General features: G+C 42.9%; 1 protein-coding gene across 2 annotated transcripts; it reads left to right on the forward strand.

The window, feature by feature from the left end:
• The first annotated feature begins 455 nt into the window (after nt 1–455).
• On the forward strand, nt 456–27,682 carry tbc1d16 (TBC1 domain family, member 16). Of its 2 annotated transcripts, XM_054759872.1 has the most exons (13): nt 456–632; nt 6,482–6,691; nt 7,259–7,421; nt 7,672–7,983; nt 12,103–12,303; nt 12,400–12,547; nt 13,766–13,930; nt 15,389–15,537; nt 18,717–18,851; nt 19,479–19,665; nt 19,749–19,928; nt 21,351–21,497; nt 22,226–27,682. In XM_054759872.1, exons 2-13 carry the CDS (start codon nt 6,511–6,513, stop codon nt 22,505–22,507), a joined length of 2,250 nt encoding a protein of 749 aa, XP_054615847.1. In that variant the 5' UTR covers nt 456–632; nt 6,482–6,510; the 3' UTR covers nt 22,508–27,682. The 2 variants fall into 2 exon arrangements, with proteins under 2 accessions (XP_054615847.1, XP_054615849.1); XM_054759874.1 differs by lacking the exon at nt 21,351–21,497.
• Nucleotides 27,683–27,759: the final 77 nt, after the last annotated feature.

The raw sequence follows: 27,759 nt of genomic DNA on the forward strand, positions 1-27,759 counted from the left end.
CATGCCGACAAAATATGTGGGGTGGGTATATTCATAACATTCAGCATGCAAACATTACATTCACAATGACCGCGCGCAGATAATAGCTGTGTGGTTTTAATGGTTGCCAGATTTTTTTTGGAATTCCTAAAAACATGGACTATGAGGTTGTCTTTCTATATATGGAATGATATATTTGCAGAGGTTAAGATAATTCGTTTAGAGCGTAATTTTGAATGTAAAATCGCCACTTGATTAAAATGAATCATTCCCATTGCGGAAGCGGTGATTTTGGGATGATTTGATCAAGGTCTGGCCGGAAAGTCAAGTTACAAGCGAAAAAAGGAAGTAACAAATGTGTCTATCAAAGGAAAACCACGGTCGCGTTTTTGTATTCAGCTGTGTTATATCTTGTCACGCTGTGACGGTTTATTTTGAAAGTTGCAAGCGGAAATGTATTCGCCGTCTTACATGGGGTAGCAGCAGTGAACTGTATGGCATCACGGACGGAACACACAGGGAGACAAACAGGACTTGCTCCCTTAAAAGCTGAGCGAATTCACCGCAGGGAGATTTAGGGAAGGTGTCGGTTCATGTTGCAGGATGACATGGATGTCCAGCATGGGACATAGAATCTTGTGGCGGGATAAAAGGTAAGCACTGCCACGTACTAGTAGTCCTTACACGCCGCTTGCTTCTCAATCATTTGTACAGCTGGCACAGGTGCTGCCAATAGTGCTAATTATGTGTCATTGTGTGAGGAAAAACAAACTTTAAAGTTGCCTATTACATGTCCACAAAGTGAAATATCCCAGCCAGGTAAATTTAAAGTATTTATGACAAAAATGGGTGGGATGGAGTCCATGGAGGAGTCATCCCAAGTGTGGCCTGTGGTGGTCATGTCAGACGGATGCTGGCTGTCTGGCTGACACTCCAGGATGGAGCCCCCTCCACCCGGCCATTAATAACAGTATGCGACACGCCTCACTCATGCTCTCTGCTTTATTTGAACTTTCACCCACAGCAGCAAATTTATCACAAGTGTCCATGTGGAGCTGCTCCAACTTTGAGGCGCTGTCAGCTAAACATTGCATTATAATAACGAGCATGTCCGGCTGGTACTGATTTTAAAACCAATGTACGGGAGCAATATACCTCTAACATCGACTAAGGTCTTTGGATATGGATGGATAGGGATATTGCTGTGGTTTTAAAACGACAATCCCTGAAAGTTTGAAGTAGATCAGCTGAGAAATGTGGCTGGTAGAGATCTACAACCGCCACAGATACCTCAGCCATCTTGTGGTTGAGCACAATTCAAAATCAATAGGTTGCTTTTCAGTGAAAGTTTGAAGATTGGCCGACAAGCATGACTGGTAGAGCAATGCAATAAACATGTAATGAATGACTTGACCTTTGACCACAGCAGATACAACAGTTACCGTGTGTTTGTTGTGTAAAATCAATAGGGTTCTTGCTTTGATATTAGATTGGTTGACAAGTGTGATTGGTAGAGTGCTGCAAATGCGGAATGAATTGAGCTTTCACCCTGTACTGCTGTGTTGAATATATTTCAAAATCAATAGGGTGTTTGCGTTGAGAAGCAATGACTTGACCACTGACCTCACCATCTTGTCATTTAGGCATCACCTAAAATCAATACTCTACTTGCTTTGAAATTGAGGGAAATTCCTTTTAAAGACTGGTTCACAAGCATGACTGCAAACAAATGAGGAACAAATCGACCCCCTGCAACCTCAGTCCTTAGTTTTTGTTTGGTTTTGAGGCGTTCAAAATCATTAAGATGCTTGCTTTGACGTTGACAATCACTAATGGTTTTAAAAATTGGTGGGAAAAAATGTAACTGGCAGAGCACTGGAAATGATCATAGCGACTTTCTCTGCTGCATTGGCTAGCTTGTGTTGAACGTTGTTCAAAATCAATAGGCTACTTGCTATGGCGTTGGGAAACGATGGTGTAAAAAATATATGAAGACTGGGGGTGCGCCGATCGATTGGCCACCGATCAGTATCGGCTGATTTCCGTGAAAAACATGGTATCGGCATATGCCGATACTTGCTTTATAAGGCCGATCAAATCCGCCGTTCACCTCCGCCCCCATTGCAGCATCCAGCGACCGTTTCCCGCTCATCGAGAACACTAGAAAGAAAAGCATTCTGAAAGCCAAAATGAGAGTTTTGGATACCAGCATGTTCTGGTAAAACAAGCATATTCGGTTTGTTTGGGTTGAAATAAGCAATGAAAATAAATGTTGCAAAAATGAGTAGCTCTTGGCCATTTGCATTTTGTAAAAGTAGCTCTACTGAAGACTGGTTGGAAAAAGTGACTGGCAGAGTACTAGAAATAAACTGCTAATGAGACTTTTAACCTGATACCTTACCGTCTTGTCTTTTGAAGATGATTCAAAATGAATAGTGTGCTTGCTTGCTTTGGTATTGACAATCAAAGTTTGAAGATTAGCTGAAAATATGACTGGTAGGGCACTAAAAATGACTAAGTCATGGAAGATTTGATCTTTTGACCTCAATCAGTATTGGATGATTGAAGTACGTGATCGGCATGCCTTTTAAGTGCCGATCACCTGTGATTCGTATTATTGCAGCCTTTGAAGCCTATAGAGACCCCTGTGTGCAGTGTAGTGTCCCCCTCCCTCTTTTATTCACACTTTGCAGGCGTGCAGCGGCAAACCCAACATGTCTGCCGTGTGGAACTTACAGTATATGCCATTTGTGAGAGTCATGTAAAGTTTGCATCCTGCAACACAAAAAGAAAACAAAAATATCTTGCGTGGGTAGCACGTTAAAAAGCTTTAATTTAACTCATTCAATCCCAGCCATTTTTCAAAAGACAACCCCTTCCGTACCGGACATTTTAGACTATTTTGACTGATCTTTTAAGGCATATTGTGTTCTATGGTTATATAAACATGGAACGTACAAAAAGAAAGATTAGACTTCCGTCTTTCATCACAAAAAGTTTGTTTCTACCTTTTTCCGTTCTTTCGTAATCAGCAGTAGAACATAGTTAAGTTTTAGGAAAATATCAGTTGCCAACTAGGAAAGGCAGAAAACAAGCTTTTTGTGAAAAGATACATTTCAAGCATAACTTTCACTTTGACACAAATATTTTTTGCTTTTGGCACAGCTCAAATATCTTTTTATATTCCAACTATACTAAAACTTAGACAACACAAAGTTTTTTTTGTTTGTTTTTAACATCAAAATAACAATTTATTTACAAATACAACCCCGTGAACTATTACGATTACAACTACAATTTTCACATTTGGAACTGAACTATGTGTGTGCTTGTATGTAGTTAAAATTGGCCTACAATGCGTCATTTTTTTTGTGTGGTATGCAATCTAACAGCTGCTTTTATGCAAGGGCTTTTCTTCCTGTCCTGTTTCTTCTTTCTCTCCTTTCTCAGCCCTCATCAAATGCATTTCTGCCATCTAGTGGCCGGTTTTATGGCATTTGCTCTTAAGTCTAAAGTCTAATCCTTTAATGAGGAGTTGCATCAGCAAAACGAGACTTATAAATACGTTATTGGGATCGGGCATTAGGGTTTATAAAGACATAACTACGTCTTTGGTATTGAATGAGTTCATAAGGAATTTGAAGAGCAAACACTTGATAGAGTATGGTGACATTTGGAGGCTCACGGTGTGTCGCGGCCAACAGTGGACGAAACACTCGCCCATATGTTCGTGAGAGCTACTTTTACAAAATGAAAATGGCCAAGAGCTACTCATTTTTGTAACATTTATTTTCAGAGCTTACAAAATGCTGGTATCCACAACTCACATTTTGTATTTCAGAATGCATTTCTTTCTACTGTTCTTTCATTATTAACTGAAAACCTGAATGAAAAGCAGGCTTGCGGGCACCTCATGTGGTCGTGGGGCGCTACCTGGTGCCCGCGGGCACCACGTTGGTGACCCCTGATGTAGATGAACAGCCTTTCTCAGCGGTGGAAGACACCGGGTTCCGCCAACTGCTCGCTCATTTGGAGCCCAGATAGGTGGCTACCTGGAAGCTCTGCCATGAAAAGCTCCGTCAGACAATCTCACATCGAAAGTCTTTGTACCATGTGATCGTACCGGCAGTGATCGGCCGGTCTCACTCACGTTCTATGTAGCAATCGGCAGCATAAAACCCTGATCGGAGCACCCCTATTTAAAAGTGATCATTTGGATCACGTGACGGGTAGATGACCGTAAATGAACATGTGGTGAACGAGTTCACCTGCTACTTTTGGTTTCTTGTCTGTCTGACATTCAGAAATCCATGGAGTGCTTTCAAAAATCCATAGGGTGCTTGCTGCTTTAACAAAAAAAAATCCCTATAAGTTTGATGTAGATAAACTTAAAAAAAAAAAAAAAAAAAAAGTACAACCACTATATATGATTCAACTACAGATACCGTACATATACAGTATATTGTTGGATAGGATTTAAAATCAATAGAGTGCTTACTGAACAATCCCAATAGGTTTGGTAAATGTGTTCATTGTGAAATGCAAGGCTTTAGATGTCAGTTGAACAGTGAAGTAGTAAAACTGGAGTTTCCCTACGTGCTCTACATCTTGTGCAGTTTTCCGGTACTTGCCCATCCACCAATGAGTCACAGTAACCTAGTACGTTAAAAAAAATACCAAAACACGTTTTTCTGGCTTCTTTGTCAACTCTTTCCCTGCAGAAGAGAAAGGATGTTCTTTACTGTCTACTTTTTTTTTTGTCAAACGCCAGCATGACAGCTTAATTAAGATAGTCCCCTCAGGTGAGAAACGTGGAAAGTTTTCGTAGCTGATGTCCTCAGTTTCCATGGGTTTGGTGTCAAATTCAAAGTTTTTGACAGGAAAAGGTACTGTATCCTTCAGATCACACTACTGTAGACAGAAAGTACCAGCTTAGTTTAACTGACCTGAGACTATCAGGACCTGCGGACCAAAATAACCTTGAGATAACGGAGCAGGAGGGAATATGTCACAGTCAAGGACCACCTCAGTCTACGTAAAGCAGCTTAGGAACTAAGATAGTCGTCCACAGACTTCCAAGCTGTTAACAAAATATTTGAAGGATGGTTCCATCACTTAATAACGGCTAACACAGAATATCAATTCCTCTGCTAAACATGACTTGTTGTCGGACCTTGTGTTAGCAGGTTACTTCCTGGATCACGGTAAATTCATGTAAGACTGCAGGACTGTACCATTTTGGTTTCAGCGGCAGAGGGGATGTGGTTTCATCATGACACTAAGGGACTGTTTGCAACCATTACTGGCTGCCTAGAGGCTGCTAACTTTCGAGCGTTCTGCTTGCATTATATCCCGCCCTCCTCCTGGTACCACACACACACACACACACGTGTGTGATCTAGCCATGGTTGTTGTCCACGAATGATAACGATTTGGCAAAGTTTAGCCTCGAATGTTAGGTATAATTGACTATAAAGCATATCATGACAGCAGGACTGCAAACCGAGACTGCTCCTTTGCACGTAGTACGTACAAGACAGCTATGAGTGACAGCCATAAACCCCACTCAGTTTTTTTGTTTAATTTTTCAGTTGATTTTTTTTAGTTGTTTTTTTTTTTTTTTTTTTTAATCAAAATTTCCATTCAATTTAATTTGTATTGTGAAAAATACAAATGGTCTGTTCTTTGGCGAAACAAATGGCGACATTTAGATTTTTGGGTTTAAAAAAAGTAATTTTCAGTTAGTTGCAATTTAATCAGATGGCACAGAAAATAAATTCTTCTATGTAAGTTGGGGAAAAAGCTGTCATATTTGGGCATGTTTGTCGTGCTTTTGTTTTAACAGTTTACAGAAAGAGCTAGTTTTAAAAAAAAAAAAGTGATTTAAATGGCTGAGGTCAAATCAGGAATGTAGTGCTAACAAGGCTGTAAGGCTACACTAGCTACGACGTACTTGACTTTGACCTCATAAATTAAAAAAGAGACCAAGTCCTCCACCTCCTCTCCTCCGGACCTTGATGCCAGTGGACTTCCTGTCTGGATGCTGGCATCAGGAAGTGAGGCAGAAGTAAACATGTTCCATGAGGAGGAAGAAGGGAACATTCCTCAGATGGAGGGAGGAGCACATGTCAGAGAGTTCAGGCAACAGGAAGACATTCATGTCAACGTTGAGAGGAAAGGGAATCAATAAGGTTAACCAGCAGGAACACACTGAATTGCTTTACTGGAGTTTGAGTGTGTATCAGAGCCCAGCGTCAACATCTGTTAGCTGCTGATATGCGCTTTGAATCTCTCACGGATGCAGAAGTGTGTTTGTGTACTGTACACACACAGTGGTTTGTAGTTGTGTTGTTTACCCAAGGTGGCGACAACCAACAGTTGTTAGGCTCAGACACACTGCAGGCAAAACAAACAAGTAGAACAAGGAAGAATTGGCATTGATTGTGTGCAGCAAAGAGGTGTCACTCTGCTCCTAAAAGTAGTTTTCATTTTGTTCTTGCAGAGAATGGGCCCTGCGTCCCAGTTTCTGAGATGTCTCTGGGTCGGCTCCTGCGGCGTGCCTCCTCCAAGGCGTCCGACCTCCTGACCTTTAATCCTGGCGCAGCCGGAGCGTCGCTGCGTTCAGGCCTGGATGGCGAGATCATTTTCTCTAAAAATAATGTTTGCGTGCACCCTGCCGAGCCGCTGCCGGGCCTGGCAGAGCACCACCCAGGTTGGTTTTGCAATTATTTTTAAAATGAGCACTAATAGCATCCCATTCCATTTATGAGAGAAACGTTCAACACAACAGCCCAACATTTTCTGGAAACAATACGCCTTAAAAGCAAATACTATCAAATTCAGACAGTGGAGCTAGCTGCTAACGTTAGCTCACTCAATTAGTAAACAGTGCTTTGTTGTTTTATCATGGTTAACGTCTTCTTACACTTGTGTGTTATTCAAATGTCAACACATTCATCTTTTGTCATTAAAGTGAAGTGATAAGTTTTTTTTTTTAGTATTCTTATATTACAGTGGTTAGCTTCTTTTTACATGTGTGTGGCAATAAATAATATAATAAATAATGAAACATAAATAATAAAAAATGTAAGGTCGATCTGCAACATAATGCTCATTATGGCCTCCTTTGTCATTAAAGTTAAAAGAATAATTAATGAGTGGTTATATTAAAGTAATAATATTACTGGTCTTACCTTATTTTCACATTTGTTTGACAAGTACTTAATGTAAAAAAAAAAAAAAAAGAGCCTCATGATCACTCCAGTCACGCCCCCTGTAGGTTACCTGTGTGTCCACGTGGAGAAGGACGAGAGCCTTGGCACCACTCTCATTTTGACCTGGGTGCCCAATTCCCGAATTCAGAGGCAGGATGAAGAGGCGCTACGCTACATCACGCCAGAGAGCTCACCCGTACGCCGCAACGGGCGCCGCAGAGGCAGACGGTAGGGAGCATCAACAGTGAGTCATTATTCTGCTGTAGGCAATCATGAGGCTGTAAAATAGAACAGTACACAGGAGAGGAACTAAAGCTCCATTAGAAGCTATAAAATACTAGCGGCTGACTTTTGGGTAAAACCTCCTAACACTCTACTTTGTTGATCAAAACTGAGCATTATCATCATTGTAAAGACAGAATTTGTCGTACAATTCATTAGATTTGGTACTTAATGAAGTGTCCGTCCTTTCCTGCAGACCCCACTCTCGCCCCTCAGCTGCACAAGTGGAAGAAGAGGACGAGGAGAGGAACATCACTCTCAGCTCCTCTGCAGAGAGCCACGGTCCGGTTGCAGACCCCGCAGCAGATCCCCCCTCCGTGCAGCACAAGCAGACACCCCCGCCTGGAGAGGAGGGCGACGAAGGCTCCTGTGAGCTGTCGGACGAACTTAGCCGCGACAGCACCATGGGTTCCGACTCGGACACCTTCTCCTCGCCATTCTGCTTGTCCCCCGTCAGTGAGGCGCTTTGTGAGAGCAGCAGCTCCGTCTTCTTGGACAGTGACAGCAGGTCAGTCCATTTACTTGTCTGAGCCCTTTTTATAATAATAATAATGATAATAATGTAGTAATATACAGGTACATGTTACAGCAGCAGCACAGGGAATAGTACCACACAAAACAGATACATCTGCAAAAAGAGCACATTAATACTGCAAAATAAGCATGTATTACATTTGGATTATTTCCCATGTAGCTTTATAGCAGAGTGCAATATAGCACGTTTTTTCTTTTTGTTGCATTTTAGAGAACTACACCAGAAGTTACCATGACTGTTAAAAAAAAAAAACGCACACAAAAAAAATGTGTAAATATTTTATGTAAAGCTGTTTTTTTTTTTACATGCATTCAACAAACATGCACCCCCAAGTGCTTTCTGCATGTAGCCTCTCTGCATTCACTTCCACGTTCTCTATAAATAATGCACTAAATGCATGCTAATACATTCTGCTGTTGCATCCTCCTGCTTGTTCGTGCGTGTGTAGTCATGTATTGGGACGTCTCGCTGGTGATTGGCTATGTCTTTTACTTTGCCAGGTTATTAATAATGTTGTAATCTTGTAATCTTTTATGTAAGCTTGAATGTCTCTGTTTAAGTGAATTTTTGGCTTATGAATAGGTGATTTTTGGTGGACAATACTAATACTGTGTGTTAAGAGAGGTTAATTTTAAAAACTATGTTGACAAAATAGTCAAATTATGCCTACCCTTTTGTTGTGAATACTGACATATTTAAGCATTTATAGTTCATTCGAATATTGCAGAAAAAATAAATAGATAAAATAATGTAAAAAAAAAATAATGTCAAATACTTTTCATAAATAGCTCAGTTTCGAAACGTGTTCAGTTAGAGTCCATTCAACACACAAAAAATAGCTATTAGTGAAGATTTTTAAATGGTAGCGTGAAGATTAACGTTACCCCAGATTGCCACAAGGTGGAGCCATAAGGAAAAGTATTACACACTCAGGATGCATTACCGCTTATGTCCACCTGGTGTCTCACTGCTCTGTCAACTGCATTGATACGACGTCGAGGGGTGGCTTGACGCATAATCAAGAGATGCAAATGTTTAATGAATATGATCCGCCATGAGGCCCATTGTCAGTTCCAGGTTTAATTCCCTTCCACACGGCTTGGCTTGTCGTGTGTGTGTGTGTGTGTGTGTGTGTGTGTGTGTGTGTGTGTGTGCTGCAAAAGCCTTTTTAACCTCTCTCATCCCCCTGCCTGCCTGCTCTAAGTGCAGCCAGTGTGTGACTTGGCAGTGCTCTCGGCCTCGAACGTTTACTCTGTCCTCTGCTTTCTCTCTCTTGTCCATCATGTGTGTTCCTTCCGCTGTGGGATTCTCCGCTTCCCATATTTGTTTCGCCCCGTTTTCCAAATGTTGCTTCTCCTCTGTCGCTCCCTCTGATTCCTTTTGAATTTTTTTTCCCCCAATATTGTTTTCTCCACCTCTCAAATATCCCCCCCCCCCTTCTCTCCTTCCTAAAGTCTGTGTGAAGCCCTTTGATTTCCAGCGTGCCCGCCCGGGGTTGTTGTGCTGGGCTGAATGTCAGCTCGCCGGATTAGAGAGGAAAGAGAGAGAGAGGCGGCAGCCAAAACCCTGGAACTCTCTCCATCTCCCTTTCTCTCTCCCTTGCTTTAATTGACACTGTTAAGGGGGCCAGGAACTGGAAACATGTCACTTGGAATCATTCACAGAGAAAAAGGCTGCCTATGGGAGAGCAAGTGCAGATGAAAGAGTGGTGGTGGGGTGGGGTGGGGGGCAAAGGAGAGGAATCCACAGCCAGGCAAGCGTTTTAAGAACTTTCTTGACTGCTTTTAACCAAGGTAACCACTGTCGACTGCCAGTCAGACCTCAAACGAGGCGCACTTGAACACTGGAAGGGACATGTATGAAAGGACACTTCATTAGGTACACAGACTAATGAGAACTCCATCTTTGCAATGGTGACAGTGCCGGCTTTTGATTGATACATTTCACACAGTTTTAAACATCCATCCATTCATCCATTTTGTATGCCACTGTTCCCCCCCAAAATAATTTGATTGACACCAAAAATAGTAATGCTACATTTTTTTTGGATCAGTCTTTGATATTTTGTAGAAACGTGTTGGAAACTTTTCCTGTATATTTTTTTTCCCCCGAAGTACTTTGACCATTTTTGTGAAGTTATATGCACAAAAGCCGAAAATGGTCCTGTCTCACAACGTTAAAGAACCCTTTAAAAAAAAAAAATTCCTGGATCCAGACGGTGATCTGGATGACCCTCAAAATGTAATCAGTTCTTCCATTTGCGACAACTCCTAAAAATGTTCATCCAAATCCATCCAACTTTTTAAGTTATTTTGAACGTAAATAGGCAAAAACATGACGGGGGTAAATAAACTAAAAGTAAAACTGCCCCACCCCCTTAGGACACCTTATGACACGACTAGTGTTGTATAGGCTTTGCTAGGGTCCCTTGAAATGTAAATCCAAATTATTGTAAGTAGTGTGTGTTTTACGTAGCATCTAGAAGTAAACTGTACTGATCTGCCAGACTCTCCTATGCCACTTCTTTTATGGATAGCATCACACTTTTCTGTCATTGGTACACTACTGTGGTGAAAAACGCACAAAAGGCAGTCATAAAAGGTGATGTTAATGAAATGAAATCAGATGGGAAGATGTTGGATGATGTAGCAACTGCCTCGTGTTTACACACAAGCCCCTGAGGGTTGTCACCCTTTTATTTACTGACCACTTACCGCATTGCGCAGCGCTTGCTTGTGGTCCTCAGGGTGAGCGGGCCTCTTGGGGCACCTGGAGACACTGGGGAGCTGAGGCGCAGTTCTACCAGCCTGCATCAAAACAGCCTATTTACATCACCTAGTCTCTTTCTGTGCATGCGTGTGCAACTTGTTTTGCATTCACCATATGCTTTGTACAAGCATCAGCTGGTCAAAAGTGCATTTATAGGGCTTCTATCCCAGTGAAGACATAACAAGCATAGTAAGCTATGTGCAGGTCTCTTGCAGTCTTTTTAATCGTGTGATTATATGAGACCAGGACACTAAAATAGCAGAGGAAACTGCATGAACTTTGGATTGATCAACCGTACGCTGACATGGGAAATCATTAACAAGACACCGCTGATTACAAGTTCCACATTGGACAGTCACGTGTTACATTTTGCACATTCTTTCAAAATTGGTGGGAGTAATATCCTAGAGAGCCAATAATGAATGAATGACTGAAGTGCATGTGGACTTTAATGCAGACGTTTACTTCTCAAATGTCAGTGAGTTGGACACTTTTCACTGCATCGGATGGCTTTCTCAGGACTCGCATGTAGGGAGACGTGATTGAGAGCGCATCATGGTCATTAGCTATGGTTCATTAGTGTGTGCGTGCGTGTGAGCGCGTGCGCGCTCGCGTTAAAAAGACAGAAAACAGCAGTTGTTAATTCTTACAGTTCAACCGCACACACATTGAGAGGAACTTTGCACTCGTGTTTCAAAGCTGGGAACAGCAAGGTGGCCACAGAGGGATGACTAGATGACTGTTAGATGGTAGACTCGAGTGATTTGTGTGTTTTCCTGTGCACAGCACTGTGCAAAAGTAAAAACCCTAAAACAATTGTGGAGTGTGTTCTGGTTTGTCCATCTGTTTTTTTTGTTTATTTTTTAGTTAGCAGGCTGTCTCCGGGTTCATATAGGATGACAGACCGAGGGGGCCATTATGGTTCTGGGGGCAGGTCGTTCCTTTTGAAGCTCAAACTGCTATGATAAAACCTTTCATTAGCCTGATCATCACCAAAATGTAACAGATTCTTCATTGAGTGCTTCCCCCCCCCCGCAAAGTTTGGTGGAGATTGGTTTAGTATCGTTAGTGTAATTCTGTAGAAGATGATTGCTGTGCAACAGTTTATGAAAATAAAGCTAGTTTTGGCCTAAGACCTTTGCACAGCACTGTCTATATTATAATATGGGACATTTTAAAAAATAAAATGTGATTTGGTCCCCCTTTTTGCAGCTATAACACTCTTCTGCAAAGACATTTTTTAAAAGTATTTCCATGAGAATGAAATTCATCCAGAAGAACATTTCTTTAAATGATGCAAACAATCTCCTTGTGTCTTCGCAGGGAGCTGTGCGACGAGGCCATGCGCCACTCGGTCAGCTCCGCCTCCAGCCTTGAGAGCCACGCCCCCTCCGAGAGCAACGGCGGCCAATTGCAGTGCGTGCGTGGGTGGGAGGAGCAGCAGAAGGTGCTCGCTCTGGAGCAGCTGTGCGGCGTGTTCAGGGTGGACCTGGGTCACATGAGGTCGCTGCGTCTGTTCTTCAGGTCCGCCGAGAATGTCCGTGCATGCAACGATGAACTAACTATTAATTATTCAACCATTTAAGTAGCTGGTACCCTCTTCATACCATGCTGTTGCAGTGATGAGGCGTGCACCAGTGGCCAGCTGGTGATAGCCAGCCGAGAGAGCCAGTACAAGATCCTCCACTTCCACCACGCCGGCCTGGACAAGCTGGCGGAGGTTTTCCAGCAGTGGAAGTGCTGCAGGGAGACTCAACTCAAAGACCAGGTGCCCATTTCAGATGTTGCCTTCAGGCAACAATGAAATCATGAGATGGAAATAAACAGACCTACAGTCAATGCTCTGATTATAGCCGGCTTGTTTATTTATATTGGAGCAACAGAACCAATGTTGTAATAGCATACTGCGCAGTCCGCATTACCAGCACTGATGAATTCATTGTAAATAACAGTGCAGCAAGAGTAAAGCACGTCACTTTCACACGCAGAACAGCTGAGTAGCGCAACCAACATTTTAACGTGCATGCAGAGGTAGATAAAGCTGCTGGATGCTGACCACTCTTGACACTTCAAATGCAGCTACTGCCATCTTGTGGCGTTTAAAACTCAGGAGGTTGCCTACAGCCACACCTGTTGGGGCTAAATGGTGACCGAGCTAAATTTGCTTTTGTAGACAGACGCCTGGCAACTATAGAAGACTGCGGCTGGATGAATAGATGTGTGCAAGGAAAACTGCTCTTTTTTGGAATTTTGCCCATCATCCACAATCCTTATGTGAGACACACGTCTTTGTCTTTTCTGTGCGTTCTAAAAATGTAAAAGCAGATGAAAAGAGGCAAATAATGAATGCACGTAATGAGATACACCTATTCCACCTGCAAAGTCTGCTATTAACAAAACCTCCAAAACATCATCCATGCTGTAACCATGTAGTACCAGGTACAATCATGGTAACATGTAATACTTGTACTTACAGTATTTTGGTCCTTTTACACTTTCCCGGGGTGTCCAAACTTTTTTTTCACCAGGGGCTGCATACTGAAAAATGAAAGAATGCGGTGGGATTTTTTTTCATGTGTTTTTGTTATTTAGCGAAAAGGCTAAAAAAAAAAATGTAAAGACGAAGCTTTGTGTTATTAGATACTAGTATGAACATTTCAACTTCTACTCATTACATTCTGACTTTTTGCTTTTTCAAATGTTTGCTTTTTTTTTTAACTCCTACAATGTGCTGCAGGCAAATTAAAAAAAAAAAAAAAAAAAAAAAAAAAGCCATGTGCTACAAATGGCCCCTGGGCCACACTGTGGACACCCCTGGATTATGTTTTAGGAAATATTTAAGCCTTGAAATGGTAATTGAGTCCTCCTTTGGTTGATTTTAAACAAACTTATTCCATTTTTCCGCTTTTCCCTTTCATCTCGATGCTTTGTTCACCTGTTCAGTCCCTTTTCCCACCAAACCCCACCTTCTTGTCTTTTGCGCTAGATGTCGGAGGAGAAGTCCTGCATGCAGTTTTCCATCCAGAGGTCCATGCTGCCGTCGGCCGAGAGCCATCCCGAGGAGAAGCTCTACCGGAGGCTGGACGTCGCCACATGGCTGCGACACCTCAACCACGATGGCCAGGTGGAAGAGGAGTATAAGCTGCGCAAGGTAGGCCTGCGTTATGTGCGTGCGTGCGTGCGTGCGTGGGTGGATGGATTTATGGGAGCCCAGAGAATGTTCCATATAAAAAAATGTGGTCTTGACCTTGAGCTGTGATGGAGCACCCCCATCCACCGTTGTAGCAACTTGTCAGTCACAGAGTGGTTCCACCATAAAGCCTGTCCGGCTTGTAACCTCCTCTTCAGTGTCACTGTAAACATGTCAAAACGTTAGCGCTTACTGTGGTCATAAATCTTCCAAATGCCCCCTACTGGCCATTAGGATGACTACAAGTTAAGTGTGAATGAATTCTGGATCTGTCAAATTCCAACCGCTTTGGCCAATCACCATCATCTCTGTCATCATCACCAAATCCCTCCACCAGCTCATTACTTTGCTCAGCCCTGAAAAATACATCTTGAGTTTCTCTTGGCCGCTGACACAGTGAGTCATTTGAGACTTCTGGGATTGACTCACTTGACCGTTGAGCATTTACTGCAATGACTCAGACGTGGTTCACTCATGGCTCGCTCCCCCCCCCCCCCCCCCCCCCCCCCCCCCCCCCCCCCCCCCCCCCCTCAGTAAACAAGAGAACACTGCAGCTTTTTGGACTTTCAGTGTTGCAGCACTTTGCATTTAAATTGGATATACATTCACTACGTCGCTTCATAAGGTGAAGAGCGATATTAATAAAATACGCCTTTTAAAAATATGATAATGCTCAGTTTGATGCAGTGGAAGCTTAAGAGTCAAACACCATCCCTGCCAGGGCATCAACAGCCAGTTTATTAGTTGTCAGACAATTTAAAACAATTATTGGAAATTAAAATCATCTGTTCCAAAGTCAACTGTTTCACATGATATTTGAACTGCTTTACAAGTGTAAAAAGAAGCTACCTAAATAAAACTACAATAAACTAACAAACTACTAATAAAGCTACTCATCCTTTTGATAGAGGTGTAACGTTTTAAGGAAGTAGAATGGGAGGGAGTCCATATCACCCTTGTTAATATGAACTGTTGTCAAAGTGTAAAAAGATGGTAACTCGATCAAACTAAAATGAACGTAAAGCTTCTCACTCTTTAAGAAGGTGCATTGGACATTTTAACATTTCGAAATGTCATAGTGAAATAAGTTCAATGCTTTATTTTTTGTGTATGTGCGTGTACACACACACACACACACACACACACACACACACACACACACACACAACAGTGTGAAAAAGTGTTTGCCTCCTTCCTGATTTGTCTCGTCAGACCACAACTTGGGGATCATCAAGATGTTTTCTGGTAAAATGGAGACGAGCCTTAATGTTGTATTTGTTCAGAAGTTGCTTACGACTTGGTTTCCTCGGCCCAGTTTGGCCGCGCCCACGGACCGGTACTGTGCCCCGGCCCGGTGGTTGGGGACCGCTGATTTAGACGCTTGGTGTTTGACATGTTCACTGTTTGTCTTTTAACCAGGCCATCTTCTTCGGTGGTATCGACCCGTCCATCCGTGGCGAGGTATGGCCCTTCCTGTTGCACTACTACAGCTATGACTCTAGATCCCAGGAGAGGGAGGCGTGGAGGCTGCAGAAGCGGACCCACTACCATGACATCCAGCAGAAGAGGCGAGATTTAATGTATCTTTTTGGGGGGGGGAGAGTAGTAGCACTTGACTTGTCACTGGCCGATAAAGTGTCACACCACACCATGGTACTATTGGCTGCCAAATGCTCACTCACTCAGTACATGAAACCGAGTGCGTATGCGAGTGCGTTGCGGCTTCTATTCGCAGGCGCTGAGCAATCAATAGAAACAATGAGGGAAGTGTTAAGGGGAGGCGGCGGGTGTGAAATAAAAGGTCTCAGGAGAAAAAACATGTCAGCGCTTATCAGATCATATTCTTCTGTCAGTAAGAGTTAGAAAAACAGCTGTGGTATGCATGAACGCACACACACACACACACACACACACACGCACAGGAGCGCCCCCTCCACAAGCAAAAGGCTGGGAGTGCACGTATTTCCATGTGAGTGTAATGACTGTCATAATTGGACAGGTTTGATCCGCTTGCCCTATTAACATTTGCAATTGCGAGGAAGGTCTGATCAAAGTAATTACAGCCCTTTCTTCTGACTCGGATGGGGATTCCTTGAAAGAGCAGCCTTGAGGGCTTCTCGTTGGTCATTAGCAGGAAGGATCCATGTCTCCGCTCCTCTCTTGGCTCCTCCCTCTCGCCTCCTCGTCTGTGAAAGCCGAGCATCGGTGCGCAGAAGCTCGGCAGCTGTTGGAGGCCAAAAAAAAGTCTCTTTTAAGCCAAGTGGAGCCATCAATCAAGAGAAGGTGATGAACGTGACAAAGAGGAATGTCGGGCTGCTCTCATACAGACGAGAAAATGACATTAAAGCAGCGTTAGTTAGCTTGGGTGGCATTTTGGAGATGATTCCTTACATTTATTTTTGTGTCTTTACAAACTGCAATTGCTCATTACTCATTGCTGCACATAATGGGACACACCTATGCTGCAGACACCTCCAACAAGCTTTTATGGTTTTATGTACGTGCTGTGATTGTGTAGTGACAGGTGCATTGATGATAACATGTAATACTTGCAGTATTTTGCTGTATTCTGTCGCATCCATTATGTGTATTCTTAACTGTCTCTCTTTAGCTGTTTTTAGATTTTTAGAACGCACGGAAAAGAGAGACACGTGTTCATAAGGATAGTGGAGGATGGACAAAATCCCCCCCAAAAAAGTGCAGTGTTTTATTCATTTTAGACAGTGAATCTATGAGAGGGGTGTCCAACCTCCGGCCCAGGAGCCTTTTATTATTTGTTTACTGCCCCTTAGCATATTGTAGATTAATACAATTAAAGATGACCAGCATCGGGACCTTAGTAGAGCCGTCTAGATATGACCCAAGGCTCCTGTAGTCACCTTTACACCCAATAGACGTAAGAGTCAAGAAGCCATTGAGACAGAAATAACTCATGCTTGTGTGTGTTGCTATAAATGTGTTCCCTAGGGGAGCAGAGTTGAGTGGCGGACAGGCTCAGGGGTTCAGAGTTGAGTTTCAGCTTGCCGTGGGTTACGGTCGCAACAGTAGCGCAAGTTTTTTAATTTTTTTATTAGGCGTTTTTATTAAGAATTGTTGTGCCTGTTGTGCGATAATTTACCGAACGTTACAGTAATATCACTGACACCTGATGACCATTGTAGAATACTACATCTGTCTTTGAATGCGTCTTTTGAATGCCTTTTATTAGTATTTTAGTTCATTTAGCCATTTTTATGCTTGAAAATGCTCACTTTTAAGGTTAAAAAAATATGTAATATTAGCAAAAATATGCATGTATTTTGAATAATAGGTTGTATTCAACCACGAAACAGCATGATCTATTAATTACTCGTCCTCCGGGGAATTGGTTCCAGACCCAACCGCGATAAGTGAATTTCCGTGAAGTAGGATTCAGTATTAATAAATTTAATGTTTTCATAGTTCGACCATAGAAAACATATTTGACTTTCTAAATATGTTTTTACCATTATTAGAGCCCTGTAGACATGAAATAACATCCCTATAGTCACCTTTACACTCCGTATTCTCTGTTTACGCCACATTGCACAACTCTTATGCACAGGCTACAGGATCACTGCGGGCACACGAGACGGCCACGGCTTGAAGCACTGCATGCTAGCGAGCAGTGGCGTTCTAGCTATGGGCTATTTGAGGCAATTGCCCAGGGCAGCACTGTCATGGGGGCGCCATGAGGGGGAAAGAAAAAACAAAAATCCCATTCAGGGCGTCGTTCAAGCCAGAACCGCCACTGCTAGCAAGCAAACCAGTTAGCCTCCAATTGACTTATTCCAAACTTTAAAAAAAGTTTCAAAAACTTGCCACTTCCACACGTAATGTAATACAATGCCATGTAACATGACTGATTCCTAGTGAGCAGAATACCACATACGACTTGTCTTCCAATGTTTTTTGACTAATAATGCGCCATAGTCAGCCACGAAATAGCAATCATTTATTAGTTAGTTTTTGAAAAACCACAGGAGAGTGAGGGAGCGATGTTCGAACCGCCATGTAGCGAGGGACGAAGCCGCAAAGTAAGTACCAAGGGACGACTGGACTGTGATAACAGTAATAAATTACAGTTATATGGATCTTTGGCAGAAATAGTGATATTATATTGTGTCCTATACATTATAATACTGTAGATAAATACAAACAATTGGAGTGGGATATGTTGTGGTTGTCTACCACCATGCATTTGCAGCAAACGCAAACATTTTTCTTCAGCTTGGTTAAGGGTTTAACCTGAGATACAGGTGATTTAAATAGTTTATCTAGGTAAATGCTAGTTTCAAAAACCTGTTCACATTCTGTTTGATAGTGTATGACGACTGCTATGAGAAAATAAATGTTTGCTGACACATCGATGCTTCACATGAACATGACTAAACAAAGATGATAAAACTCCACAGAAGCCTCCAGGAGCAAGAGAGCCAACGAGATACAAACAGGGCGACAAATAAACACTTGCATGGCGTTGCATCAGGTGCACGCTCATTATTCCTGGAGGGACCACGCAGAAAACAAACGGTGTTAATTAAATCCCCTTTTGCTTGTTAGGACTTGAGTATGTTATTAGTGCATTACACAGTGTACATTGTACGTAGTGTACTCTGTAAATAGACGAGGGATGGACGGGGAGTTTTATGGTTATTAAATATGGTAGTTGTTTACCAAATAGCCTCTCTGCTTGTTTTGACTTGTTAACGGTTTTATTTCCCGCCAGGTTGTCCATGAGCCCCGAGGAGCACAGTGAATTCTGGAGGAAGGTACAGTTCACGGTGGACAAGGATGTGGTGAGGACAGACCGCAGCAACCAGTTCTTCAGGGGGGAGAACAACCCCAACGTGGAGATCATGAGGTGGGCGAGCGAGGCCTCTCCATCCTCAGTATGTTCATTGTCTGAATCCCACGGGGGCTGCAAATGACTTTCATGCTTTATTGGCTATGACTAAGCCAAGCACTTCAGGATGCGTGTACTCGATGCTAATGGATGGACAAAGACGATTTAGATAGCATATTAGTTTAGGGACTCATCTTTACGTTTGTTTGATATTTTTCTGCTGTCTGCCCCATTTTGATCTGACAAGAGCTTATGGTTTCACCTTTTAAGAATCCAAACAACGAGGCTGCATTCATTTTCTTATAGAAATGTCCTCGAGGATTGTTCTTGTTTTTAAGACGACTTAATTATGCATGAGTGCTACCAGAGACACTTTAAAGTGCAATCCATAAAAAACACACGAGAAAGAACATGAAATAGCTCCCTAGTTACCATGGGAGTTGGCATGGCAACCACTTAAAGTAGGGCTTGTGTTTTTTACGCTAAAACACATGTTGGAACGTTCAGTGCGTCTGGGCGGGACGCATCCATAAAAGACGCCGTCATGTTTACAAGCTCGTGGTGCTCCTTCAAGCTTATACTGTACGTGTGCTTGACTGCTCAGATGTTTAACACGATGATGTGTGTCTTGCCTCCTGCCCTCAGGCGGATCCTGCTCAACTACGCCATCTTTAATCCTGACATGGGTTACTGCCAGGGCATGTCCGACCTGGTGGCCCCGCTCCTCGCCGAGATCCAGGATGAAAGCGACACCTTCTGGTGCTTCGTGGGCCTCATGGAGAACACCATCTTCATCAGCTCGCCACGGGATGAGGACATGGAAAGGCAACTGGTAACGTCTGTGTCCTGCTCAATCTGGAGACGTTTAATACAGTTCTGCCTTTTTGGAAAGATAATAACGGCAGGTGTCCACAGATGTACCTGCGGGAACTGCTGCGCCTCATGCTGCCTGACTTCCACCAGCACCTGACCACGCTGGGCGAGGACGGCCTCCAGCTCCTCTTCTGTCACCGCTGGATCCTCCTCTGCTTCAAGCGAGAATTCCCAGACATGGAGGCCCTGCGCATGTGGGAGGCCTGCTGGGCTCACTACCAGGTCAGAGTCAGTGTGAGCAGCCCTCTCCGTCTGTGGGAACAACAGATGCATAGACACACACACACATGCACACACACATGCACACGCACACACACACGACTATAAGAGCATCATGTTTCTTTGTGATTTGTCTGCAGATGACTGCAATCAGTCTGTTTTTATTACACATTCAACGCCTGTCACCATAGACCGTAAATCCTCATAAATAGCCTTAAAATTTGAGTAATAATTTAATGTTTTTAATAACACACTTCCAGTTCTACTTTAAAGTACACAATGTAATGTATACAACTAAAAAATACATGACTAAAATGCTAAAATAAATCATCATTCTGTTAAATTATTTTAATTTAATAATTGAAGTAATCTATTAAGTGGAAATTATTGAATAATTATTGCAAATTATTAGTTGGTCAAGAGATTTTAAATAAGTGTTTGAAAATAGGGTATTTTAATGAGGCCTGCCAGATTAATTTTGGTTCAATTAATCATAGTTGGGGTTTTTTCATATTAATCATAATCATCATTTGCACCTGTGTGTGAAATATGCCCATTTTTACTGTATTTTATTAAAAGATAAATGACAAGCAGGCTTATACTCATTTGTATGTTTTAACAGCTGAAGATTTAAAGCTAAAAAGACTTTAATAGCAGCATCACATTTTAACACTGGTATTATGAGCAATGAGGAGTTGCGTTCAAAGACGCCACGTAATTCCAATTGAATTCCCATGTTTTGAGTATACTGTATTTTTAATTTCCAAGCAGACTTCAATGCTGATAACCGTATCCACTTATTATGCAGACCACACGCACACGCATCATAAACATCATAAACATCTTGTGATGTTTGGAGTTCGGCGTGTCGGTGAAATGCGTGTGGTGAGAATGAGGAAGTATTGTTCCGAGGACGAAGGAACTACAGACGTGTTTGTGAGTTGGAGATGCACATAAGGTGTTGGCATTGTGGGGATGCTATACCGTGCCTCCATCTGCCGTCAAAAACAGAGGCTTGCATTAATGACGTAATTATTGACATAAATTAATGCGTTATTTTTGTCAGCCCTATTTTTGTTTATCACAAAAATAAATACTAAATGGGGAAAAGTAATTAAGGAAATGTAATCTATCTTTTGCTCTCTTTTTCCTCATAATTAAAAACAAGAAAACAACCATCCTCAACACTGATCATTACCTAAATACCAAAATGATGACTATTTATTTAAATGCAGGGATCAAGTGTTAAGTTTCATGTGAATAAAATAGCCTTAGATGCGGTGTACATTTTTAATTCAAGACACTTTCTTTTTCCCCCCGCCCCTTCTGTGACGTGTGTCTGCCCACGTCAACCACAACAACATCCGCCTCTTCCAAGTGCTTGTTGCTGCGCAAAGATAAAATCATGGAAATATGACTTTGCAGACGGATTACTTCCACCTCTTCCTGTGCGTGGCCATCATTGTTCTCTACGGCGAGGATGTGACAGACCAGCAGCTCGCCACCGACCAAATGCTGCTGCACTTTAGCAACCTGTCTATGCACATGAATGGAGAGCTGGTGCTGCGCAAGGTAAACACATGCGCACTTCAATGTGTTTCCTTTGCATGTCAGTCCTATGAAGGACTTTTCAATTACAGAGGATTTGACCTTTTTATATCGTATGTGTTTAATAATTGGCTTAGGACGGTGAACGATATGCAACTAACCTCAAGCTGAGACAATAAAAGTAGGATAAAGAAGACAAAAACAAATGCTGACATGTCTTCATCAAACCTTAACACTAATGTTTGCATGCTAGTGCTAACGCAGCATGAGAGGTGTCCTGATCGGCGGTCCTAGTATCATAGACCCCTAAAAGAGGTGATGTGAGGTTACCGTGGCAACAGAGATGCCATCAAAATGATTTTGACGCTGCAATGACGACACACTGTAGCTTGAAATGAATGCTTTGCTTTAGCCCACACAGGCCGTGAGGCGTTCACTGGCCTTGTTGCGATGCCGTGAAGAGGATTTATGATGTGCACGTGTGGTGCGCTGCCTGCATCCTCATGTTTATGGATGATGCCATCGCGTTAGCATGCAGCTCATGTTCTCCTTTTGTTTACTAACATGTTCATCATTTCCTGGCAGGATGACCTTGAATGCTGTTTTTTGTTGTTTTTGCCCACCCTCCCCAAGGTCATTGATTACATTACAGCTAGTGTAATAGTCTTATGTGTTATGAAAATGTGCAACAAGCTGTTTAGCATTCACTAAGTTGTGCTTAAAGCTCTCTTGGCTCATCTTGTCCTCTCCAGGCGCGCAGCCTCCTCTACCAGTTCCGCCTCCTGCCCAGGATCCCGTGCAGCCTACACGACCTGTGTAAACTGTGCGGGCCGGGGATGTGGGATAGCCGCTACATCCCCGCCGTGGAGTGCTCCGGAGAGCACCCGGACTCGCAGAGCTGTCCTTACGGGGGCACGTCCACGCCGCAGCCCTCCTCGCCCTCTCTGTCCTGCACACCCTCGCCAAACCACACCCACACACCTCCCAGAGGCTCCAAAAGTCGGGATATTTTCACCTTCAGGAAACAGTCCTGAGAGGTCACCGGGAGGCTGGATTCCTGGAATATTTGCAGCCCTTGAACACCACACTTGTAGTGTACCGTCTCACTAAGGACGTCTGTCACTTGAGCCTTTCATGTGGAGCACGGCGAGCGTCACACGAGACCCCGAGGTCAACGAGCCTCCTTCCTTTTGAAGCCGAGCGGACAATCGGCAGCCATTATGCCGGCCCGGAGCGACCCTGTTCTGCTTTGCCGCTGGCTTGGCACTCTTCCACGAGCTGTGTTGGGTCGCGCGGGTTTGCATCGGGGTCGGAGTACAAGCTGCCTGAATTCCCGCAGACTTCTGACCGGAAAAGAGGTCAAAGTGTAAACTGTGAATTAATTCGCAGCAGTGTTCCTGCACTCTCACAAAGACATATTTGTCCTCACTCAGTATGTGCATATCTTTATTTAGGAGGTATTTTTATCCAACTTCCAGGGTAACGGACTGCTTTCATTTCACTTGCAGCCAATGTTTTCTCTCTGCAGAATGTTTGGCAATATTACCGCCGTATCCTTGCATGTGCAGCACACAGCTACGGTATGTCCGCCTCTCTTTATGGCAAACAAGACAGACGAATGAGTTGACAAATCACGACAGCGCGTCGCATGTTTGCTGAACAATCTTGTTCTAGCTTGTGTTCAAGTTACCTGTTTAGCAAAAGAAGGGACGATGCAGTTAAAGTACGTTTCCACCAAGCAGGACCCGACACTTAAACATGACGGCTTTTAATTGGTATTTACTGGGGATGCTCAGATCAATCGGCCACCGATCAGTATCGTCCGATTGCCGTGAAAAATCACGTGATTGGCATATGCCGAAAAATGCCTTTCAATGCTGATCACAAAAGCCGATCGATCCCCTGCGGCTCGTGCTCGTACAGCCTGTAACGATCACCGCATGCAGTGTAGTGTCGTGGGGAGCTTCCGCCTCCCGCTTTCCCCTCACACTGCGCAGGAGTGCCAATACAAAAACAATCATGTCTGCCGTGAGGAACGTACGTGCCGACACAGGCCACAAAACCCCAAATCTCACGGGGCTGCCATGTTAAAAAGCTTTATTTTCATGAAACGGTGGCCAACACCCACCCATTTGCTAAGCAAATAACCCGAAACATGACATCTCATTCTGTGTCAACATGTGTTTGTCTAAATTGCATTTATTTTATTGTTCCTTTTTCCATATCATGTAGCCAATAGCAGGGGTGCAGCCAGGAATTCAGCCGGTGGGAGCGCTTTTTATTCATTAATTACTCATTTTATTAGAAACTACCTATTTTTTGGGCTCCCTGGCAGTCAGGAGACTTTGGAATTGTTTGACTTTTCACCTTTTATACGCCACCCCTGGCTAATAGCACTCATAATAAATCAATTAGTTATTAATCCATGTGATCGGAATCGGCAGCATAAAACCCTGATTGGAGCATCGCTAGCATTTACTTATTTAGACAGCAAACTAGCTGAATGAACAGCGCCTCTGTTGGTTGCAACCACGTAATGCTCTCCATTTTGCCACAATCGCTTCAACACAATTAGTCAATGCCATTCTTTTTTCGCTGGGGTTACGGTGCCGGACCAGCAGAGAATGGTGAAAATCCGCCAGTAATTGAGGCGCTCATAAATGTTTATTTCTGATAAACCGCTCGCTCCTCCAAAGCCGCCTGCTAACTTGTGATCTCCTTCGGTTTTCAGTCAGAGTCGCTGTTAGATTATTACTTTACATCAGGGGAGTCCAAAGTGTGGCCTGGAGGCCGTTTGCGGCCTGCAGCTGTTTTTTTTGTTTTTTTTTTTTTATTGGAACGCAACACATTCTAAAAACAGCAACAATGGAAAAATCGGCAGTCATTTTACAAGAATAAAGTCAAAAAGTTGTACTCTAAAGAGAAAAATTCACAATTTTACAAGAGTAACATTGTAATATGAGGACAAAAATGACCTACTTTTAGTGTCTGTCAGTTTTGGAAAATTAGGTTGGGGAAAAAGTTAGAATATAGGAATAAAGTGAAAATAATGAGGGAATAAAAATATACCAGAAGAGATTTGAAATAGTTAAAACAGCAGGAATGGGAAAACTGCTGTAATTTCACTAGGATAAAAGTGAAAAAGTTGTATTCTAACAGGAAAAAGTATTTTACGAGAATAAACTTGTAATATTATAATGAAAAATATTATTTTAGTAGCACAGAGTTGAAATATTATAGAATAAACAAAGTCTTTTTTTTCAAAATAGTAACAACATAAGAAACTAAATGAAAATGGTCCTATCGCAAAATTAAAGGATCCTTTTAAAAAAAAAAAAAAAAAAAAAATCCTGTATCCAGACAGCGATCCGGATCACCGGATCAGTTCTTCCATAACCCATTTGGGACAGTTTCTCAAACGTTCATCCAAATCCATTCAGAACCTTTCAAGTTATTGTGAACACAAACAAACGCCGGCACGAACATCTTAGCATTTGTCAAAGTGGCCTTGCGTCCTTTTCATTTTTCACTATGTGGCCCTTGCTGGAAAAAGTTTGGACACCCCTGGGTTAGACTCAAGTCCAAAACCCTCCTCCATCTCTCCAGTGGGCCTGACCCACTTCTAAAGCATGAAATGTGTACAGGAGGTACTCCACACTAACGAATGATCATGTAAGGCGATCCATCAACAGATGGAATCGGAGTCACGCTGTAGGAGTTATCTATACGTTTCACTTCTGTGTCTCGCAGCAACTATGGCACGTTCAAGGACTGCCAAACAACGTGCGAAATCTCAGCGCTTGACAAAAAAAAACATTCAGTGAAGCATAAAGACGATGCAACAGTTCACCTGTGTTATCACGTATTTATCAGTTATTACCCACTCGGGTTGAATGAGATGTCTTTTCTGCAGAAAAAAAGTCTATTTTCTCAGCGCTTGACAAAAAAAAACATTCAGTGAAGCATAAAGACGATGCAACAGTTCACCTGTGTTATCACGTATTTATCAGTTATTACCCACTCGGGTTGAATGAGATGTCTTTTCTGCAGAAAAAAAGTCTATTTTCGGACAAAAAAACCTAACAGTTTTTAGAGAAAAATCAGCAAATGTGTATTATGTCTACCCTTAGCGCCCACCCTTCCAGAAGCGCTCCATATCAGTCCCATTGCAAGGGCATCTCTTGTGTACGGTCCCCTTCATGGCTGTTTTAAAGAGAAGTCGGGTCTGAGCTGCTGTTTGGAGATTAAAAAAAACAAAAAACATTTTTATCTTGAGAGTAATAACAAAAGAGGACATCCTGTGCGACAACACTTCTGCTGATTGTGTGGAATTTGTGTGTTGGATCGAAACGGAGCGCTACGCTGCCTGGCTGCAACCAGCCGAGGCGCTCGTCATTCAGGCTCAGCTAGTTTTTGGTCTGGAGAGAAACAACGTGAGCTGCATAAACACTCTGGCACAACACCACCTGGGCAGTATGGCTGCATGGAAACAGGAGTTCAGAACAGAGGTGTTGCATTAACAATCATTGTTAATGTTCCCACAGGCAGTGAAAGCAGTGTAATGTATTCCAATGGGGGGGGTTCACTTCACAGAAGGATGTTTTGACATTTGAAATATCATACGTGAAACTGATCTGGATTGTACGACTTGGTGCAAAGGAGGATATGAGGTACGTCTGCTTGGTTCTTCTGCCCGATGAGACGATGAAGCCGCCTGTGCAAAACCATGGACGCCTTCATCACCGTAAAGTCACACAATCAGTGTTTGCGTCACTCTTAACTGGATGAAACTCTGTGTGTGTGTGTGTGTGTGTGTGTGTGTGTGTGTGTGTGTGTGTGTAAACCGGAGTGACCACTCAAACATGTGGTAATGAGTAAGGCGTAGAAGCCCAGCCCCCGCAGCTCCGCCTCTTTAATGACAGCAGTCACCATGGAGAAGGGCTTTTAAATGGAGCTGAACCAAAGCTTACAGATGTGTTTTGGTTTTTATGTTTTCGTCATCACATGTAAAGAAGGGTCCACACAGCCCCCCCCCCCCCCCATCCCACCCCACCCCACCACATAGCCCATAATTGCTTGTGAATTCAATGTTTGAGGCCACGCATCAGTCTTCCCTAGCAACACAGTCTACCTGCTCTATAGATCCAGAAGTGCGTTTACAACACCCGATACTCGCCAAACCCTGAGGATGTTTTGTGCACTTTTGAGATGTTTTTGACCTTATTTCATGAAGACGGCGATTCATTTTGAAGGCAGCGTTAACTTGTAATCCATTTTCTTCAAGAAACCCATTGTTTTTGGAAGAATATTGCCTGCTTTGAAGACAGAACCTCATCCGGTGCTGCCATGTGCCAAGGTCGGGTTGCACGGTGCAAGATCTCCGCCAGATTCACTTCCTGGAAACTTTCAGGGACTTTTTTTTTTTTTTTTGTCGTATTTAGCGTTATTTGTTGACACAGTCGACTCGCTGTATGTATGTTATCAACATTCGGGCTGCGTGAGACGGAAGCATTAGGGATACGCAAAAAGAGCTAATCTAACTTGTGTGCGTCATGTAAGCCACTGGCTGTTTAAAATGAACGTCTGCCTCCATTTACTGAATGTACCGTGTTCCTGTAGGACATCACTCCTCACCCAAATGAGCCTTTTCTTGATATTCATTAAGAATAACACAGTACCTTCAAGTACTTTCTTCACTTTGTTTGTTGTAGCAAATGTGGGATCGGCATCATTTTCACCAAAGTATCTCATTTGATAACGAATGAAAACAATTGTGGAGCACCCAATGGTTTTTGGCCGCACGTTAGCCTGCAGGCTGCTTCCTGGTTGATGTGGGATGATGTCAAGCAGGGGGTGTCAAACTCAATTGCACAGCGGCGCCAAACTATCCTCACAAACTCACACAAAATGTGCATGACAGCCAGCGAATGTGTTTTTATGTGGACTTGTTTTGTTGTTGTTTTTTTAAACTTCACTTGTGTGGAAGGTTCGTGTTCATCCCTGCTTGACATGTCTGGCAGCACAGGATGTTTGACTACAGTTGCTTGTTTCAATAAACTCATTGTTGGTCAAGCAAAATCTACAGTGTTTTATATCCACACAAAAACATCTCAATCTGGGACAAATGTTTTCACGCCCGCCGATTTGAAATACAAACTAGTATCTATTCTTCTGTATTCTACAGACTGAACACAAAACTGAAACCAGGAAAATGCAACAAAACGGAGAGCTGCGAGTACGATCAATTTCTACATGTTGGCAGGTGAAAGTACTCCCTGCCTCCCCC

This window comes from Dunckerocampus dactyliophorus, chromosome 18, assembly GCF_027744805.1.
Source record: "Dunckerocampus dactyliophorus isolate RoL2022-P2 chromosome 18, RoL_Ddac_1.1, whole genome shotgun sequence".
Lineage (NCBI taxonomy): Eukaryota > Metazoa > Chordata > Actinopteri > Syngnathiformes > Syngnathidae > Dunckerocampus > Dunckerocampus dactyliophorus.